Source organism: Ruditapes philippinarum, unplaced genomic scaffold (genome assembly GCF_026571515.1).
Source record: "Ruditapes philippinarum isolate M1 unplaced genomic scaffold, ASM2657151v2 ctg625_1_1_1_1, whole genome shotgun sequence".
Lineage (NCBI taxonomy): Eukaryota > Metazoa > Mollusca > Bivalvia > Venerida > Veneridae > Ruditapes > Ruditapes philippinarum.
In genome coordinates, this window is record NW_026853337.1 from 43,911 (window position 1) to 65,905 (window position 21,995).

Consider the following 21,995-nt stretch of genomic DNA (forward strand, 5'->3'; position numbering starts at 1 on the left):
GGTTTTTCAAGGACTCTGTTTTTGCTTTTGTTGTTTCTTTTTTAATCAATGGAACCAAATTTTTCCCAAACATTTTTTTTTAAAATAAATACTTTGGCCACAGCAAAGAACAATAAGTAAAACAAGGTGTTGTCATAAAACTAAAATGTACTTGACCCAAATATGTTAAAAGGGACAAAATATGAGGAGGTTTACTGAATTTGAAAATTTGACATTGAAACCTGTCATACACAGTTCAAGGTCATATATCACTATGTCCCCTTCCACATGTTAATTACATGTAAGAAGGTTCTAGCTTACAATGAAAATGTAATGGAAAATGTTAAAGTTGTCTGCAATCATAAACAAACAGACACGAAAGAAAACAGTATCATTTCCCACATCCACATTCTATCAATCTATAGAGGGTAAAACTATCAGTCATTTCAAAATTTCCATTTATTCGAGAATAACATCAAGATCATTTCACTTCTTTGTTTAAAAATAAAAATAAAAAAAATCGAGTATTCAATCATCTTTCTTAATTTTTCATTAAAATGAAAAACGCAAAGTTGTTAATCATGTCTCAACATCATTGCTGTTGAATTTCATTAACATTTCACCCAAAACTCATATTTTATAAAACATGGCCAAACAATATTTTTCTAAGCTTACAAGTTAAGAAAAAATAGGACTTTGTTGATAAATTAAAACTTAGTAGGAGACTGCCTTCCAAAGGTAATTAAGTGAAACATGAACTATATAAACCCAGTCTGTTTAGCTCCTCACTGCAAACACACTATACTTACGTGAATAACAATAGGGAACTAAAACAAGTATAAAATATTCTCAGTAGATATAAAAGATGTATAGAAATAGCTTAAGCTGCAAACTCTCTAACAGACTTCTCATAACACGAAGAATAAGGTACCATGCATCTGAGCCTATCCTAAGATATTTGTATTACAAGGTGCACCAAGACACCAATGTCGTGGAATTACTGTGAAATTTTAAATTATGATTTTTTTAAGTCAAATATAATTTTCTTAAACAAAAGTCATATCAGATTATAAGCTTTTTTTTGTCATTGTCATTTGTGAGATATAACATGTACAGCAAATTTCAAGCCAACAATTTGGTAACTGGGATATAGTGCAAGTTTGAAAAACTAAGCTGTAACTCCTGTTTCAACATACCTTGTGTCCCATTTATACTAGATGTATCAAGTCTATCTATACTTCTATGAAGGAAATCTAGACTTCCTCTTTTTCTAGCTGCCTCTCTGTAAGATTCATCCTCGGAGTCAACGTCTTCATACGACGGGGTCAAAGACGTATTGGACCCTAATTTACCAGGTGTCATAGACATCTTAATCTCTGTTAGTTTACTTGCCACAGCACCAGTGGCAATTTTGAGCATACCACTGAAGTTTTCTTTGTGTCGACGGAAACTGCGAGTTCTGAAAAAACCAGACTCGGCCTTAGGAGTTCGGGACTCAGTTCTTTGATCATACAAGGAGGTACTAGATCTTCCAAGAGAGGCAACATCAGCTTGACCTCTGTTTGGCTGATTCTTATCACTTTCATGATTTCCTAGGTTATCTGGAAAACTGTTAGTTCTTTCAATCTTAAACAAGTTTTTCTGAACCCTTTCAACCGGTGACATTACTTTACCAAGAAACATTCCACCAGATTTATCTACCCTGTTACCCTCATCATTATTGCACTTCCCAAGATCTAATTTCTCTAAATTTTTTCTTAACTTTACCTCATTAGCAAATGGTCTAGTTTCCACAAATTTTTCCCGTATTTTCACAGGTGACTCTTTTGGTGTTGGAATTTCCTTACTAGAACTAGTTCCCTGAATCTGGTCTTCCATAAATAGACCTAAAGGATCATTTTCAGTGACTGGGGTTGCACTCACATGTAATGGACTAGATGTCACTGATTTCAAACTTCCTTTTCTGCTCTTAACCTCGGTAATACTTTCAAGTTTGTGTTCACTTAATCCAATCCTATTCTGTTTCAGGTTAGCCATATCTTGATCACTTTCACTGTCTTTTCCAGTGCTATTTTCATCACCTTCCAGTAACACTCCCCAAAATGATCATCATCAAAAATCTTCCGTGTTTTTCCCGCTTCAGTTTCTCATCCAAACAACGCCACTAAACTTTTACTCCTTGAGATCGATCATCTCCCGTCATTTCCTTGTCAAACCAGCACTTCAATTTTCCCCTTTAAACCAAAGAGGTTTGGAAAAATTTCTTCCCTTTTCCCCCACCACTCAAATACGATGTCGCAAACCATTTTAAACAACTGTTTGAGCGATTCCCTTTGAGGAGAGATGACAAACCCGACTTCGAAGACGCTTCCTCTTATTTTCATCTTGTGAGCTGGTTGAAGGTGTACTGGAATGATCCATGCTTTTAGACAATGAACCATTTATTAATGATTCACTTACCATAAGAAGACCAGCAGTGGAACCTACTGAAAGTTTAAAATATACATTCTGAACAAACTTTTATGTTTAAAAGTTTTATATCATAAGCAACTGTATTTGTTTGAGTAACTTTATTACAGAAGTAACTAAAGAAATTGGTCAGACAGTACGGGTATATGTGAGATGACATGTCTTTATACTGGTGGCATAGGTACAAGTTTAAGCTATACACTTTATATACCTACTGTATACCATGAACACATGCAATAATTTTTAATTTATATCTAGCCATTAGTGCCTATACAAAAGACTATTGTATCCTTTTAAACTTTATTCCAATTTTTCATTATCTTTGTACTTGCTAAGAACATTTCCATAATACATGTAATAATAATGAAACATTTTACAGTTACCTGTTAAAGTATCTACATTCCCGTTGCTGCCTAGGGAAGGTTTCCTTACAATGCTGCCAACCCTACATCTAAACTGTTCCCTTGTTCTTTTATCTGTTCCTTTGAATGCACTGTCATCGTCTAAAATGAATAGAATATCTTTTAAGATCTGGTAGTGTTACATGAATTTATGAACAAGAGTCTAGGGCTAAAAAGCCAGTCAGTAAATGAATTTAATCCAAACAATGCTTTATAACATTAAATAGTAATATTGCCACCGATTTTATGTTTTTGTAATGATAATACTGTTATACAGATGTTTGTTTGTTTAATTGGGTTTTACGTCACACTGACACATTATAGGTCATATGGCAACGTTCCAGCTTTGCTGGTGGAGGAAGACCTCAGGTTGATTCCGTGTATTATTTCAGGCACGAACGGGCACCTGTTATACAGATAGGGACAACATTGTAGACTCAGACTTATCAATTCTTGTTTCTAAACCTCTGTTAACTGTTCCACATCTCTCAGCAATTTTAGCATAAATTTTATAATGATAAGAGAAATATGTAAAACAAAATCATGAACTTCCTTGCTCAAGATATTTTTCTTGTATTGTAAACTATAATGTTGATTTTATAATATTCCTTAAGTCTTATATAAGATTGTGGTTATGAATTTAGGCTTCAATAAAAATTATATTTATATAAAACTTAATTGTCAAGAAAGTTTGTCGCTATTTTGCAGACATTCGAAAAAAAATATAATCAAAACAATTGTGTATATATGCAATTCAAATAAATATGGGGACAAACAAAATATGGAAGTCTTATTATAAGACAATAATGTTTTCCTTTTAAAGGCACATTATGCTTCAGGAACAAACATTTTCTCCATTAGACTGGGTAAACAAGAGTTATATACTGAAATACTGGTCATAGAGAATGTTAGATCCCAACACCTGAAGGAGCTAGCACTAAATATAAAATTATTTGTCATCAATGTAGAAAAATGCAAACAAAGTGATATTTTGACTTCCATATAAAATACACTAAATCACTATAACTGTACTATTTACCAAAAGGAAACCAAAGTAAAACATGGTTCACATAATACGCCACAGAGCATTTTTTTTGTGTGTGAAACTATAACAGGACACCAAATTAAAAACCTCTTAAGGAATAAAAATACAAGTATTTCTGGGGCATAATGGGCCTTTAACATAAAGCTAAGCAGCTTACACTTATAACATATACATATGAGCATACGTATGCAACAAATAATTACAATCTGCTAACATATATAAATTATAGAACTTTTTATCTCTCAACCTGCTGAATTTCTTTAAAACATTTGAGCCAAACCATGACAAAACCAACATAGTGCGTTTGCGACCAGCAAGGATCCAGACCAGCCTGCGGATATTCGCAGTCTGATCAGGATCCATGATGTTCGCTATCAGTTTCTCTACTTGTAATTAGGTTTGTAAAAGAACAGCATGGATCCTGATCAGACTGCTGGTCACAAACACACTATGTTGGTTTTGTCATAGCACGGCTCATTTTTACTTCCATTTTTTGGTTACAAATTTCAGGGATATCAAGATGAAAATTTCAAGTTGGTCAGCCAACTGTATAGAGCCTGGTTAGATTTCACAGAAGACTAGACACCATGTGTTCCAGCAGATTAAGTGTTAAACAGGACTTATAAATGAAGCCAAGGTCATCTATAAAGCTTCAACACCACACTCTAAGCTAAGGTACTTGTTATACATTATGATACTGTTTTTACGTTCACAAAAAGATAGCTGTGTTTCTTATGATGATAATACATACATTCAATAAGAAACAAATAAAGCAGTTATAACAAGGAAAAGCATAGTTAAATCCGAATTTTGATTTCTATGTCTATGTAGGACTAAATATGTAACCATCATGTTTTAAAGTCAATATACTATGTGTTTTTATGTGTCCTTTGTGTGCATAAGTTTTTTTACACTTTAGAAGGTTTAAATGAGATCAGCACTGTTGCAGTCTTGATTTACCATCTTCCACAGATAAAGGAGGAAGACATGGATATGTTTTGTCTGCCCACTATTAGAGGCACCTGCCAGCGGCCCGATAGAACCATGCCCCTGGCACGCCGGCTGGTTAGACATTCTAACATGATACAAATTAAGGCTTTTTACAACCACAACTTACCTCCTGGTTCTTCCACTATTTCATTCTCCTTCTTATGCTTTCGTCCGAAACTAAATCTCAGCACATTTTTAATGTCTATTTTATGTTTAGCTTCAAAATCTTTCTGCTCTTCACTAATATGTTCAGAGAAATTCTTGGCATCTTCCTGGGTCATAGAGTTGTAGCCTCGGTCTGAAGCTGTTCCTAAAGCGTAAGTATTACAACAAAATATTTACCGCCAACTTTACCACATCTACTTTATTTATGTTAAATTCTGTATCTACTTCTGATTCAACACAGCAACTATATTTACCTTAAAGGGACCCCACTGAGTTTTTTTGACATGAAACATTTTTTTTTGTATTAATGCTTTAATTGTGTGTAGATGACCACACAAACATCTTAACTACTTGGGAGTTTATTATGTTAAAGATGGCATCAACTAGATTTACCTCATCTAAACTATCAAAGCTTTTGTCAATTAAATTTCATTTCAGTGTTTATTGTGTCAAGGACATCAACTACTAGACGTCAACTACTACATATACATCGTCTTAATCATTAAAGTCTTTCTTATATCTAAACAGTCACACAGTCACTACAAGCTTTTATTACTGTCTAGATAGGCAAAACTACACTTAGCCCCCCATCCCTTAGAGATGTTACTAAATCAGTCATTAATTTATCTCATTTAAACAATTAGATATCTGTCTAAACTGCAACCACTGCATAAGAGCGGCTTATAATGTTTTTCAATGGGTCAATGCCAAAATTACCCTTTGTAAAAGCTTCATAATTTGTTTCTTCAAGTATTCAATAAATTGAGTCTTTTACACTGATAACCATGTCTGTCAAAGTCTTGATGAATTTTAATATCAATGTTAACACAGAGAAACTAACAAAATCTACTTGGCTATAATGAATATATCAACAGCGTAGCCTGGTGTAAACATCTGTAGCAAAAATTAAACCATAAAACATGCTTACACATATCACATGCACTACTCTAATCAGTGCGTATCAACGGGCACATTATTTTCTAACCAGACCTCTCTGCTTTAACTTATTGAATTCAATCCATTATTGTGATGAATAATGAATAATCATCTTATAATGAATCCAAATATTTAATCAAATCAACATCATTATGTGTAAGATATAAGAAATATAATATCAAAAATAATTAGTAAAAATATTTCTTACTCATGAAAGTTTTTTGCGATATCCACATTAAAGTATTTGTTAATCTGAAGATATTATGCTACGCTAAAAGCTGAATCTTTCTTGAGTAATACTGTTTGAGAGAAAGCTTTAGGAAATGCAAAGGAGTCTTTCAGCTTGGATAGAGAGAGTAATGGTAGTGCAAAGTGCTTATGCACTAGGAAGGGAAGTGTAAATAGCAGTAGAAAGGGGGAGATAAAGCAGGGTAACTTACCTGTACTTTCTATCTCCTCCATAACTTTCTCCACCCGTCCTGTATGACTATCATGCTTCATGATAGACTCATGTTTAACATCAGTTTTCTCATCCTCAAGGAAACTGTCAAAACTTGTTCGACTAATTTGATCGTACTCGCTTCCAGAGTTAGAATATGCAGATAAACTTCGTCGTCGTATAGCCTTCCTGAACTTGGCTACACCAATGATTACATTTCTCACTTTTCTCCACAGTAGTCTCCCTTTACTGACACTTGACGGCCATTTACCTTCTAGTACAGCCTGTAACAAGTGTAATAGATGCAGTTTCAAGGGTATCCCTTAAATACATGTAGTTGATAATTCAAACTTGTAACAAGAATTTTCTACAATCACAAAGGGCTATAATTCAGTAAAAGTCAATGCTCAAGTCATGGGTTTTGAAAAGTGAACTTTGAACATCTATGATCTCAAAGACGAGTGTACACAAGAGAATAATTTCAAGTGGGTGTGAAAATTTCTCTTGCAAACAAAACTTGGAATTTTTCAAGTTGACATAGGGCTATAATTTATCCAAAATCCAAGCAAAGTGATGGATCTCTGACAGTGACCTTCAATCTAATCCAAAAGACATAAAGAGTATCTTCTGTAGCTGTAAAAACTGAAGATTGATCTTGCAAATACAATTCATTCTCAAATTAAAAAAAAGAGTCTACATTTTAGTAAAAATCAATGCTTCAGTTATGATCCTTGCACAGTGGCCTCCAATCAAAAACAAAATTAATGATAGTATATCCCTCAAAGGCAGGTGTAGTAAAGGTTTGGAATGGATACTTTCATTGTTCATAATAGGTTGAAGTTAAAAAGGTCCAGAAACTCTAAATTACGCATTTTTAACAGAAAAATACAGAGAAAGAAGGCATTTAGGAATATTAAAATGAAAATCCTGAAAACTAGTGCAAATGTTTATGAAAATGTGGGCAAAACTTTTTTCAAAAGTTATTCCACAGATGATGCACAGGTGAGCAAGACGGACAAACCATTCAAATGGAGATACACTAACACAAGTACATAATAATGATGTTTAAAATTCAGTAAGAAATAACCTGAAAATTTTACCTTATTGTAATAACCATAGGTAATGGCATTTGGTTGAACACCAGCATGTTTCATCTCAGAGTAAACTTTAACAGCCAGGACAGGTTGGTTATACTGACCACATAACTGTAACATCACCCGATAACACAACTGCAATACAATACATTCCAAATACATATACATCAACATTTTCCTTTATGTTTATACATGTATGTTTTATCTGACTTCTTGACTCATAAAGCAACATGCCTACTTTCAGGAAAATTTTGAAAATGTATAAACAAACAATAAAATATTGTCAAGTGAACCAAAGAAAGTAATTTGTACATTGCATATGGCAAATTCAATCCAAGTAAATTACTAAATTAAGGTCAAAATATGCAAAAATAGTCCTTACTGCATTAGTTACACAGTAGAAATATGGTGTTGAATACTGCAAAATCAACACAAAACTTGAACAAGTCTTTTACAAAATAAAGCAGGTTGAGGTCACAAGGTACAAGATTTTTTGAAACAGTGATCTCCCACTGCTTAACAGAATATAATACTGTTTGCGAAATAAGCTTGCTGTTAACAAAAGCTAACCATGATTTGTTCTCAGCTAGCCTTCATACATACCTCGTCTGGGGGTTTTAACTTCTGTCTCTGCATATTTTTCAAGACCTCATAGGCCAATGCTAGTGCTTTGGTAACAGATGAACTTTTCTTGATAAATGCGGGCAGTACCATAAACCATAAACTACAACAATGCAAACAAAAATAGTAACATAGATCAATCTAGTCTATAGTCTCTTAACTCTTCAGAAAATTTCTTGGGAAAGTCTTATGCTAGGCAGCCTATTCATATAATCTGACCTAACAATATATTGGCAGCTGCGTACAATTTTAAAATACCTGAAAACGGTGAAAATGTTCAACAGGAAAAGTTCATTTCATTAAGTGGGCAAGATACAGATTAAAACAACCCATATGAACTTGATTCATGAGTTGTGTGAGAATTTGTCTCAACATATTACATCTCAAGAAATTTGTCCTCTATCATGAATAAATTGGTCAAATTAAGGTCAAGGTCATATATGAATTGATAATCAATAATTTGACCTTGATGGTCAATGTCAAAAAGTCAAAGTCAAATCAGAATAGATCTCCGGCCTGTTTTATTATTCGATTAGTGGATACAATAAGAATGGGGACATGTCAATGTTTGTGGTTAAATCTTTTGTTATTCAACATGTCAGTTATAGCATATATAAGTTATAACAATTTAAGCAAATCTTAATTAATCTGACCTTGACCATCAAAATGTATGAATCGCAAAACACAAACAATAAGCCTTCGAGGAAATTGTTCAATAGAACACTAAATGTCTTATTTAGAGTTCTGGTCAGATATTAATTTTAGAGTTCCGGTCAAATATTAATAAAAAAAGTCAACATTCTTTGGGTGTGGGAGGGGGAGGGGATAGGGGGGGAATCAAAATGGTGTTTACTATTACCTGTAACAGTGACTAAGAAGACATTTTGCCCATAGTGGAGGCTGTGTGATATATTGCTGGGCAAGTTTCTGAGCTGTCTTAATCTCCTGTTTTGTTCTCCTAGCAACTGGACTGTGCTGTATTGTCTGACCTTTAACCTTTGCTGATGATCTGTCAGGTTTATTCTTCTCCAAGAAAAGGTCAGGGTTCAAGTTGGGAAATCCATTATAGCTGCAAACAAATTTAGTTGGTTTTTTAAGACATATTCAATGTTACGCATAATTTATAATGCAATAACTATTGGCATTAACATGCAGTTTTATTTACTAAGAATGAGCAAATATTTGTTTTAATTCATGGTAAAAGAAATGGTGATATCAAATAGTTCTTTATAATAACAGATTGTAACTAAATGTAATAGACAACATCTGACAGAAATGGAAGTATGTAAACAGGAAATATAACTTCCTGTTGTCAGTGGTATATCAACAAGCAATTATCATAGTATTGCAAGCAATCCATAAGTCCCCTACCGGTTAGAACCCCATCAACAATCTGAAGGGCCATTGGCCATTCACTAATGTTTCAATTTTTCTCTATTTTAAGTAAACTTGTTGGAAAAGTTCTTTAAAAGTGATCACAGGAAACAGTTTTTATGAACAGACAGACAGACGGACTGAAGGACACTCTAAAGTTAATATTTGAAACATCCCTGTCACCAAAATATAACATTTTAAAAGCAAAATTCTTAAAGAGGAGATATATCTTGAATTAAAGATGCAATTTCATAAAAATTTTCAGCTCTTTTTGACTAATCACAAATATTGTTATATTTGCCATGTTTTAAGCCTATTTGTTGCCAAGGCAACTGATATTTTTTCAAAATAGGAAGAACAGATAAGACATGCATAATCTCAAGACTGCTATCTACCTATATGTCAAGTTTCATAAAAATATTTCCAGTACTTTTTGAGTTATCACTGGATTCAGTTTATGTGTAAAATTTGCCATATTTTCAGTCTATGTGTTGCCATAGCAACCAGAATTCTCAACATAGGAAGAAAAGAAAAAGACGTGCATAATTCCAAGACTGCTATCTACCCATATGTCAAGTTTCATAAAAATATTTTCAGTACTTTTTGCGTTATCACTGGATCCAGTTTATGTGTAAAATTTGCCATATTTTCAGCCTATTTGTTGCCATAGCAACCAGAATTTTCAACATAGGAAGAAAAGAAAAAGACGTGCATAATCCCAAGACCGCCATCTACCCATATGTCAAGTTTCATAAAAATATTTCCAGTACTTTTTGCAATATCACTGGATCGAGTTTATGTGTAAAATTTGCCATATTTTCAGCCTATTTGTTGCCATAGCAACCAGAATTGTCAACATAGGAAGAAAAGAAAAAGACGTGCATAATCTCCATACTGCCATCTATCTATATACGAAGTTTCATAAAAATATTTTCAGAACTTTTCAAGTTATCGCGGGATCCAGTTTTGTGGACGGACGGACTGACGGACTGACAGACAGACGGACTGACAGACAGACGGACAGACGGACGGAGGGTAAACCTAAAGTCCCCTCCGGTAAACCGGTAGGGGACTAATAAGCGAAATATGTACAAAAATAACTAAAACTGTACGTATCCCCCACCTTAATGACATTATACCCATCAAAGTGTTAATATAGCATGTTAAAGGAAAACTCAAAATAGCTTTTATTTTGTCATAGTTGTTTTCAATTTAATATTTTACTTAAAATGTATACTCAATAACCTATGTATTTCACAAAAAAAATCCAAAAATATCTTTTGGATTGTACAAGTGGTAATCAATTCATAACAATCTATATTTAAAGCTACAATAAATAACATTTCATAAAAAAAGAAATAGCTACATTTCTTTAATTAAATATGTTTCATATCGACTCCCGTTCTTATTTTGGTGTCCAGACAACCAAAATTAGTTTTATAAGCCATAAATTGTGGTGAAATCGGAAGTACAAATTCTATTTACATAAGAAACTCCGCTTTTGGGTCATCTGTACATCAATAGAAAATTTACAAACATTTTAAAGTAGCAGTCCGAATTTAACGGTATATTTCCGCATTATATAACAGATGTTTTCATACAAATTCAATCTTTTTGTGAGATGATTACTTTTTGTAAACGACAGGGCTAATGCACCGTGAAACTAAAACGGTAAAAGTTTGTTTGCATGAGCATCTCATATTTACTGTGATCCACATGGTTACAATTGATTTAACCATGACATAGCGCATACACGAGCTAATTATACAAGTCTTTATTTGAATGTTAAAATTTGTATATGAACTTCAGTGTTACCATGGGGTTTTCCTTTTAAAATCATAACTTATGAACAATTTTTAATGAGATTTACAACAATACTGTTAACAAGAGGGCCATGATGGCCCTGAGGTCGCTCACCTGTATATAGAAGGAAAATCAATGACCCCTGGGGAGGGGCCAATTTGGACCCCAGGGGTTTTATTTGAACAAACTTGGTAGACATTCACTAGAAGATGTTTCATGCCAAATATATAAGCTTTAGCTCTTACAGTTCTTTAAAAGAAGATTTTTTAAGTTTTTACTATATGCATATAGGGAAAATCAATGACCCCCTGGGGCGGGGCCAATTTTGACCCCAGGGCTTTTATTTGAACAAACTTGGTAGACATTTACTAGAAGATGTTTTATGCCAAATATCTAAGCTCTAGCTCTTACGGTTCTTTAAAAGAAGATTTTTTAAGTTTAAACTATATGCATATAGGGAAAATCAATTCCCCCCCAGGGCGGGGCCAATTTTGACCCCAGGGCTTTTATTTGAACAAACTTGGTAGACATTCACTAGAAGATGTTTCATGCCAAATATCTAAGCTCTAGCTCTTTGGGTTCTTTAAAAGAAGATTTTTTAAGTTTTTACTTTATGCATATAGGGAAAATCAATGACCCCCTGGGGCGGGGCCAATTTTGACCCCAGGGCTTTTATTTGAACAAACTTGTAGACATTCACTAGAAGATGTTTCATGCCAAATATCTAAGCTCTAGCTCTTAAAGTTCTCTTTAAAGGAAGATTTTTTAAGTGTTTACTATATGCATATAGGGAAAATCAATGACCCCCGGGGCGGGGCCAATTTTGACCCAGGGCTTTTATTTGAACAAACTTGGTAGACACTCACTAGAAGATGTTCCATGCCAAAAATCTTAGCTCTAGCTCTTACAGTTCTTTAAAAGAAGATCTTTTAAGTTTTTACTATATGCATATAGGGAAAATCAATGACCCCCCGGGGGCGGGGCCAATTTTGACCCCAGGGCTTTTATTTGAACAAACTTGGTAGACACTCATTAGAAGATGTTTCATGCCAAATATCTAAGCTCTAGCTCTTAGGGTTGTTTAAAAGAAGATATTTAAAGATTTTTCTTTCGGTTGCCATGGCAACCAGAGTTCTGCATGGAATTAAATTCTTTGAACAATTTTTAAAGGTGACCACCAAAGGAACATTCCTGTGAAGTTTGGATGAAAATGGCTCAGTGGTTTTTGAGGAGATGTCATTTAAAGCAAAAGTTTACGGACGGACGACGGACGGACGGACGGAAGCCGGACGAAAAGCGATCACAAAAGCTCACCCTGTCACTTTGTGACAGGTGAGCTAAAAATAATAAAGAAACTATAGAATGCTTGGTTTTTAAGCCGATGGAAAAATATGTTTACATATTTTATTTAATGAAACTTTAAGGCAGTTTTGATATTTTATCTTCAACATTTTTTTAGCATCAATCATTGGTTAAAAAAAAAACCATTACAATAGTCAATCTTGTGTATATAGCTATTCTGCTCAACTTGACATCAAATAAAATGAGCATAATGTTACTTTAACTAATTGAAAAATAAGTCTTCTGAAGCCATATTTGAATTAACCTGTATTATAATCATGTAACAAATACACAAAAACTTGCTATATACATAGTTTATCATATTTCATTCCTAAGTCTGGTTATTGTCTGGGAACCATTTATCTATTTTTAGTAAAAAGTGACCATGACCTTGGGACCAAAAGCAATCCCAAGCGAGGTTTCCACATAACTTCCCTATATACCTAGTCAAAATACAATACCTAAGTTCTTACTCCAGTTATCTTTCAGAATCTATTTTTCTATTTTCAGTATCAGTGACCTTGACATTGAACCTAGGGAGTCCAAGAGCAATCCTGAGGTCTCCACAAAAGCTTGACATATATATGTATGTATATATCAAGATCATTGTTACTTAAAATAGAAAATGGTTTTCGGACTAGTTAGGAATGACTAGTCCGAAAACCATTTTTCTATTTTAAGTAACAATGATCTTGACCCTTGACCCTATGGAGTCCAAAAACAACCCAACTGGGGTCTCCAACATAAGCCTGCTAATCACCAAGTTTGATTACGATATTTCATTCCAACTGAAGTTATTGTCTGGAAACCATGAAGTGGACAGATCGACCAACTGATTGACAAGCTCACTTCTATATACCACCCTTATTTGTGGAGGGTATAAAAATTCCATAATTTGACATATTTTCTACTGAGCAAATATTTTGGCGGGTCAAGTTTTTTTCTTTTAAGCCTTCAATAGCCTCAGAACAATAACAGACCTGCTGACCTGCAGTAGTCTAATAAAATCTATACTAATAAATATTGTTATATGATACTAAAAGATTTATAACATATTCATGGACAGTTCCCAGTACAAAATAAAAATTCAACACAAGGTAAATGTTAAGATAAACAAGAGGGCCATGATGGCCCCGAGTCGCTCACCAGAAACAACTGCTTTTCAGTGTTGGAATGTCAATATATTCTAATATTAGATTTGAGCTTAGAATATGTTTAAACAATAATTTGAAGAAATGCCATGACCTGAGGTATTTAAGCTTTAGCTTAAACGGGGCTAATCAAATTAATATGAGCAAACTTGATAAAAGACTACTTAAGAATGCCACAAAGTTTGGTGATCATCTATCAATTATTTCAGTAGGAAATGATGTTCGAAGGTTTTTTCTATTTTTCTATTTTTAGCTTTAGTGGCCCCTAAAAGGGACTAATCAAATTAATATGAGCAAACTTGATAAAAGAGTACCCAGGAATGCCACAGACAAAGTTTGGTGATCATCCATCAATTGGTTCTGAAGTAGAAGATGTTTAAAGGTTTTTCTATTTTTAGCTTTAGCAGCCCCTAAAAGGGGCCAATCAAATTCATATGAGCAAACTTGATAAAAGATTACCCAAAAATGCTACAGACAAAGTTTGGTGATCATCTATTAATTAGTTCTGTAGGCAAAGATGTTTAAATGTATTTCTATTTTTAATTTTAGCGGCCCCTTAAAGGGGCTAATCAAATTAATATGAGCAAACTTAATAAAAGACTACCCAATAATGCTACAGACAAAGTTTGGTGATCATCCATCAATTAGTTCTCTAGCAATAGACATTTAAAGATATTTCTATTTTAAGCCCTAGAGACCCCCAAAAGGGGCCAATCAAAATAATATGAGCAAACTTGATAAAACACTACCCAAGAATGCTACAGACAAAGTTTGGTGATCATCCATCAATCAGTTCTGTAGGAGAAGATGTTTAAGGTTTTTCTATTTTTAGTCCTAGAGACCCCTAAAAGGGGCCAATCAAAATAATATTAGCAAACTTGATAAAACACTACCCAAGAATGCTACAGACAAAGTTTGGTGATCATCCATCAATTAGTTCTCTAGAAATAGACATTTAACGGTATTTCTATTTTTAGCTTTAGTAGCCCCTAGAAGGGGCCAATCAAAATAATATGAGCAAACTTGATAAAACAATACCTATGAATGCTACAGACAAAGTTTAGTGATCATCCATCAATTAGTTCTGTAGAAATAGATGTTTAAAGGATATACTATTTTTAGCTTTTGCGGCCCCTAAAAAGGGCCAATCAAATTCATATGAGCAAACTTGATAAAAGACTACCCAAGAATGCTACAGACAAATTCTGGTGATCATCCATCCATTAGTTCTGTAGAAGAAGATGTTTAAAGGTTTTTCTATTTTTAGCCCTAGAGACCCCTAAAAGGGGCCAATCAAATTCATATGAGCAAACTTGATAAAAGACTACCCAAGAATGCTACAGACAAAATTTTGTGATCATCCATCTATTAGTTCTGTAGAAGAAGATGTTTAAAGGTTTTTTCTATTTTTAGCTCTGCTGACCCCTAAAAGGGGCCAATTGGAATGACATGAGCAAATTCAAGTGTGACTGTCACAAGGATGCTACAGACCAAATTTGAAGTAAATCTGTCCAGTAGTTTCAGAGAAGAAGACGATTGTTGACGCATGACGACGGACGCCGGAGCATCCCCCTTTGATACTAATAGCTTACCCTGAGCCTTCAGCTCTGGTGAGCTAACAAAAGCAATTTAACTACTAACTTGTATGCTTTCCCTTCTGGCAAGCCTACAGGCTCTGGAGGTAAAATGAACATTGTTCTTTCACTGAAATATACATTAATTCAATAATACTGACTGAAGTTAATAAAGAAAGAGAGTGTAAATAATACAGTGAATTTCTGTTCAAAGAGAGATAACTTTTGAAATATAACATGCTGGATTGGATAAATGTTAAAACTTTGATGTCAATCTTTAAAACCAACTCTCCAATGAGATTTTATGCCACAAAAGAACTCTTGTTTCATTTTTTTTATTTGATATACAAGTAATTCTTTTCGAACTTGTGTGCAAATTTTAAAGGAACTCCACTGAGGTTTATTAGCCTAAAACATAACGTTTTAATTTTTCACATAGATAAACACGAGCACTTTAAACAAAAATATAAATAAAATATAACTAAGAAATATACAAGAAATGCATTGAAAATCATATGTTTGTGCTATTCTCAGTCTGATTTGAGTGAAAAGCGTTTAAACGCTTTTCAAATTTGGGTCATTTTTCACTATTATAATAATTATTCTGGAAAAATGGAGCTAGCTAATGATCTGAAATTTTACACATAAGTTATTAGGATAGATCTACATCAAATGGAGTAATAATCTCAAAAAATTATTTCCAGTCCCGTCATCGTCAAAAAACCTCAGTGGAGTCCCTTTAAGATCATTCACTCACTTTGTTTTCCCAGAACAATCATGTGCAAAATGACCTTAAAATGCAGTGTTTGATCACATTTAACTAAATTCAGACTTAGAATTACACTAAATATCATTTTGATTCTTAGTCTAAGTATATTTCTTTAAAATCTTTTTCATACTTTCCTAATTTAAGTCCTCCAATTAATCTATGTCAAATTACAAAATTTAATGTTTTTTACACTTTTGTACCTCAGTGGAGCTTCTATAAATAATAAAGTTATTACTGCACAAAATCTTCTTGTTAGAAATCTAAAGCTGGTAAAGATTGGAGTTGGGGAGTTACATATTACTGAAACATATTGTAAACCATTTCATCCATATTGCATAGCCTTAAATGTTTAGTGACAATTTATCACCTATAATATGGTGTACTTTGTATCTTCCATCTAAATTGTATGGTTTACCATTCAATGTCAAATGTATGGTATTATTTTCCCTATTTGTTATATAGAGATATATTTTTTCATGTGTGTTTTTTCACCTATTTATTTATATTATGAAATGGTTTATCTTTTTCACCTAAAGCATATGATATAATTGAACTGAATGATATACCTTTTAGAAGAATCATCCAATTCGATTAATTTGGGTTCATCTTTTGTTTCGTCAACCTGTAACATTTAAAACAACTTCATATATCCTGTATATACACAAAGTATATACATCAATACTTTCCATTATATACACAGTGTACATACAATAATACTGTGCTAGTAGTTTTAACAACAAGCCAATGTAATCATACTGAGTCAGGCCACAATGATGTCTAGCTATACACTCTTCATTTCTTAGTCATATAAAGAATGTGTATGTCAGGGCCATCAATTCACTTATTTTGAAGCCAAAATTTGACACCTTTCCCTCAAAAGTATTATTTAAATTATTCCCCTATTCTTAATCCTGGTCTCCACTAGTGGCACATGTAGATTCAGTTGCCTCAAGCAGACTTAAAGTTGATATTACGAGCTGGATGCTATGATAAAGTCATTTAGAACATTGTGTAGACGACCTTGGTGGGCACGGAGTTTATTATTTCAGACACATGTAAATATATGAGAAGAACCATTCACAATGAAAATGTAAGCTGTATAGTTTCCTCATTGAATAAATTCAATACTCTTTGCAAATATCTGAATCAACAGTGATAATGAGATAGTGATTTGAAGAATTTAACCGTAACTACTAGGCCATATATTTTCCCTTTTGTGACCAAGTTTAAAGCATAGTTTATGACTTTTCTATAAATAATATTGAACTTTGAGAGTAGAGGAAAGACAATGTTAGAAAGAATGTTGACCTTTTCTGTACACTCATCAAAGAAAGCTAGACTGTCATCTTTGTCCGAGACAAATGATCTCTCCTCTATAAATCTGTTAAATAGTTGTGTCCTCAATAATGTCTGGAAAAACTTTTGGTTTGCTTTCTCCCTACTCTTTAAAAACCCTGAAATAATACATAAAATTATATAGATATCATATAGGATTTTAAGTGAATGAATTAAAATGAGAGATATATACAAATGCTCCAAAAGAAGAATAAAACTTAAATTCATGGCCATCCAGTAAATATTTTGATGAACAGTTTTGTGAGATGAAAGTTTTTTTTTTTCGGTTTTTTTTTTTAAAGTGATGTAGTGGTATAAATGTTGAAAGGTCAAGTTTTAATTGTTCTGTGTCTCACAATGAGAATTTGATAATCTGACATATCTAATCTCAGAGGTTATATAAACTGTCTGCAAGTACATGTTTAAATTTGAAGTCATTTGTACGATAAGAACTTCGGAAAACTCAATCTTGCTGAAAAATGTTTACCATGTCTATATGGACTGATGGACAGACAGTTTAATAACTTTATGTCTCCAATCACAAGGCATAACATAAGTAATTGTTCAGAACTTATATTTTCCAGTAGACAGCCTAGAAAACTACTGATTTCTGGTGTAATAGTTTCACAAATGGATATTAGTCAGTTGCAAGGTTAAAGTTGGCTGTGTCATTCACCTAAGTAAAATGTAAAAAGGGATCTATTAACCACCATCAGGATCACTGTAGATCCCAGTGTCATTAGACAATAATACTTCTTTATGTTGTTTGGTTTATGTCGCACTGTCATATGGCAACTTTCCAGCTTTATTGGTGGAGGAAAACCTCAGGTGCCCCTCTGCACATATTTCAGGCACAAGTGGGCACCTGAGTAGAACCACCGACGTTCATTAAGCTAGCTGGATAACCTCCTCACAAGAAAGAATCCAAAGTCCTCTGTGCGTTTGGACCTACAGAGGTGAGATTGCAAGTGGTTTGAAGACAACAAACTTAACCCCTTGGTCTTATGACGCACATAAACTAAATTAACCGTTTAGTTAAAGGAGAGAAGAAATCTCTGTGTTTTTGTTTATATTTTTTATAAAAAGCATGTGGTAGAGATACTTTACCTGTCATGTCAAAGAGGGAAGCAGCATTTGTTGTGTCAAGATCTGGTGCATTCTCTATGGGCTTGAGGTAGTTTTTATAACCTTTCAATATACAAGCCATAAACCTCAGGAATGACTCCTGTATCTGTAACTCCATCATCATCTAGTACAGAAACAAAAAGATTTTTTTATCTGTTTGAAACATTAATGTGTAGCAATTCGTAATAAAGATTACTTATACAAAGCTGTGTCACACTAGTACACAAAAGGAATATAATTTCAATACTGGGAAAGTTTGTTGTTCAAGACTATGGTTATAGTTTATATTGAGGTCATTATTTTAATGAGGAAAACTTTCTTGCAAATATCTATGATTTGTATTTGTAACCATATATTTTATATGTAAAAACTTTGTCCTCCATGTTTTATCACTCACTTCTTTATGTTTTCTTTTAAAATCTTGATCAATGGGAGCAATATCAAGGGTGACATCATCATGACCTTGTCGAGGTAATTCTTCATTCAGTCTATCATACAGTTTATGAAGTGACTCCTGCAACACTTTCGTAGCTTTCTTTGGCAGCAGTTTGTATGAGATATTCTTTTTGTCATCTGGCCTGAATTAACATTAAATTAAACACTGTACTGTATGCACTTTTACCATGGAACTATTTATATACTGAAAATCTGCAAATTCTATTTTATCCTGCAATATCATCAGGCTCAAGACTGTTTGGAGACAAACTTTTCATATGGATATTCCTAAATTGATACAAACAATTCAAAAGAAGTAAGATTAAAATCACATATCTATTATGGAGATATTCCCAATCATATTATATTTTACTCCCTAAGAGCAACATAAAAAACATCCACAAAAATGATACGAAGATATTGGTTTAATCTTTAAAATTATTAACTGAACTCAATAAATGTAAAAGATCATTGTTTTAAAAATAAAATCAAACGTTTTAACATAAAAACTTACCCTCAATTTGAGGGAAACATAATGAACAGTTTAACTTACGGCCAGATCCTGATTGTATCTAGATCTATACATATCACATCTGGTGGGGGATCAAACAAGTCAAAATATCTCGAGTCTAAACCTACAAACACAAACAAAATATCTCTAGTCTTAACCTACAAACAAACACATTATCATACCTTTACATTCATATAAATAAGCTTCTACCACGCAAAAACTGTTGTTTTTTTTTACAAAATGATTATTTGAAGCTCAAGAAAAGGGAACAAATCTAACAATATTTGTTTTATTTTTTACCTCTTTATGATGGACATTGCAAACATTTTAATTAATCTTGATATCAAAGAAGAATTGTAAGCAATATAGTACTTTTTTAAAGCATAAATGCTTTTAAGTACATGTTGTTTTAATAAAGAAAATGCAAATGTAAATTTCTGACACAAGTAAAGGTCAGACTGAGGGTCAAGTCAATCATAAAACATTATCTTCTAAAGTATTAGTATGATACATTACACTTCCATATAGAAAGAAAAGAAGCAATATTACCTATGATATATGGTGTAGGAGCATTAAGAACATCTGATAGACCGAGAGGACATAAAGGAATGTACGGACACTGCCACTGTAGAGGGAATATTAACTGTAAAATAAACAAAATTATTAAAACTTACCATGCTAAATACATTGTATCTTAAATAGACTTGTCCATCTTTCAACAACATTCAATATTTTAAGATTTTTTTTTTTCAAAAATAAGAGTAAAGTATTGTCTGAACAGCCTGTAGGCCATATATGTTCTGGTGATTTGGCCTGCACTGATCACATGGGAAAATTCAGCTCCGAACAGCTGGCTTCAAGTTTTAATAGTTGCAAATGTGTGATTTCAACAATTTTCAACCATTTATAAAGATTATTTTAAAACATCAAACAGTATTTGTGAGTTTTAATCTAGTTAGGTAATGACAAAAACATACTGATTAACTTGTATTGTCAGCAACTACTTAAAATAGTAAAATCTTCTTTTTTTATATCAATTCAATTTGATCATACAGTGGTATAGGAGTAAATTTCAATTTGTCACTTAAGCTTTTTGTAGCACCCTCAGTCTTGATGACACATCATGTTGGACAATATCAAATTTTAAGAAATGTTCCAGAAAAAGAGAAAATAGGGAACAAAAATATCACTTACAGTAGAGACTGCCTCAGCAACACTAGTTAGGACAGCAGGTCTGAGTGAATGTATTAAAATCTTGTGTTCATTTAGAACATACAGCAATATTGTCATACAGTTCTCTGGACCCAGATTTCTTAACATCGTTACAAATGAAGCACCACTGGAAAATACACAACATCATATATATAATAGACTCACAATGAAAGGCATATTCAGACTCAAAATGATTTTTGCAGCAGACATATAGCTTTAAACATGTTAAAGGACAAAATAAACATCGGTATCTCAATGTAGTAGCTATTTGTTTAATTTCATTTAGTTTTCTAAGAAATACAATGAGCCTATTAATTCTTTGTCTAAGGGCAGACAATCTGAATCATATTTTATCAGTTTGGTTCATAATTTAGGAAAAAGGTAGTTAAATAGCTTTACTCATAATAAAACTGAAAATGAAACTTGAATTTGATGGTTCTATTTATAATAACATACAATGTGTTTTTTTTATAAGAATATGATACTGCATACAAATTTGAAACTGCATACTGTAACAATATGAAATCGAAAGTAAGTTGGTAAAGATAAAGGTGATTTCAAACATTATAATGTGAAATTTGATACCACATGTATCTAAATTCAGACCTTACATGTTAATGAATACTTTACAAATGATTACATGGTTTTAAGACAGTGCAATCTAAATCTATCAAGATAGCTTTAAGGATAGTGATGTACCCATCTAAGTTAAACCCAAATTAAACCCTTTAACTTAAAAATGTTAAATATCATTTTTTCTTCTTTCTATGTTTAATATCCATAGATAAAATAATATTTGCAGAAAAGCACTTTAATAAACAGAAAAAATCAATGAGGTCAATTCACATAGAAACAAAATACAAAGTCTAAGTCATAAAAGGGGCATAACTGAGAAAAAAATCAGCTTAAAAATAACCTGTTTTTCTAAAATGCATTCCGTTTTTGTTTTTTTAACTGTGAAAATGAATTTCAAATTTGAACCGAGTACCTTTAAATAGTTTTTGAGAAATTATCAAAAGCAAAAAAACTTGTAAGTAGAGAGGGGCAACACTTAAAGACTCTGCAAAAAAGGAATTTTTGGATTATCTGCCCTTTTGATATGATTTCAAATTTCAAGTGAAAAGTTTGTGAAAATGGACCTTAACAAAAAGGTTAACCAACCTCAACTAAACAAGAGGGTCATGGAAATAACTTCACACCTTTTCTTTGAAAAGTGGAGCAAATTG

General features: G+C 32.9%; 1 protein-coding gene across 3 annotated transcripts in view; it reads right to left on the reverse strand.

Moving 5' to 3' along the window:
• Positions 1 to 21,995, reverse strand: part of LOC132736517 (C-myc promoter-binding protein-like) — a 65,812-nt gene that overhangs the window by 21,404 nt on the left and 22,413 nt on the right. For all 3 annotated transcript variants that reach the window (XM_060723655.1, XM_060723654.1, XM_060723656.1), the window contains exons 11-22: positions 20,752 to 20,896; positions 20,107 to 20,200; positions 19,600 to 19,681; positions 19,009 to 19,189; positions 18,594 to 18,735; positions 17,460 to 17,605; positions 16,718 to 16,773; positions 15,450 to 15,512; positions 8,999 to 9,208; positions 8,122 to 8,242; positions 7,525 to 7,653; positions 6,426 to 6,708 (exon numbers count right to left, since the gene is read on the reverse strand). In XM_060723655.1, coding sequence (XP_060579638.1) covers positions 6,426 to 6,708; positions 7,525 to 7,653; positions 8,122 to 8,242; positions 8,999 to 9,208; positions 15,450 to 15,512; positions 16,718 to 16,773; positions 17,460 to 17,605; positions 18,594 to 18,735; positions 19,009 to 19,189; positions 19,600 to 19,681; positions 20,107 to 20,200; positions 20,752 to 20,896 — 1,652 coding nt within the window. The remainder of the gene's footprint in view (positions 1 to 6,425; positions 6,709 to 7,524; positions 7,654 to 8,121; positions 8,243 to 8,998; positions 9,209 to 15,449; positions 15,513 to 16,717; positions 16,774 to 17,459; positions 17,606 to 18,593; positions 18,736 to 19,008; positions 19,190 to 19,599; positions 19,682 to 20,106; positions 20,201 to 20,751; positions 20,897 to 21,995) is intronic.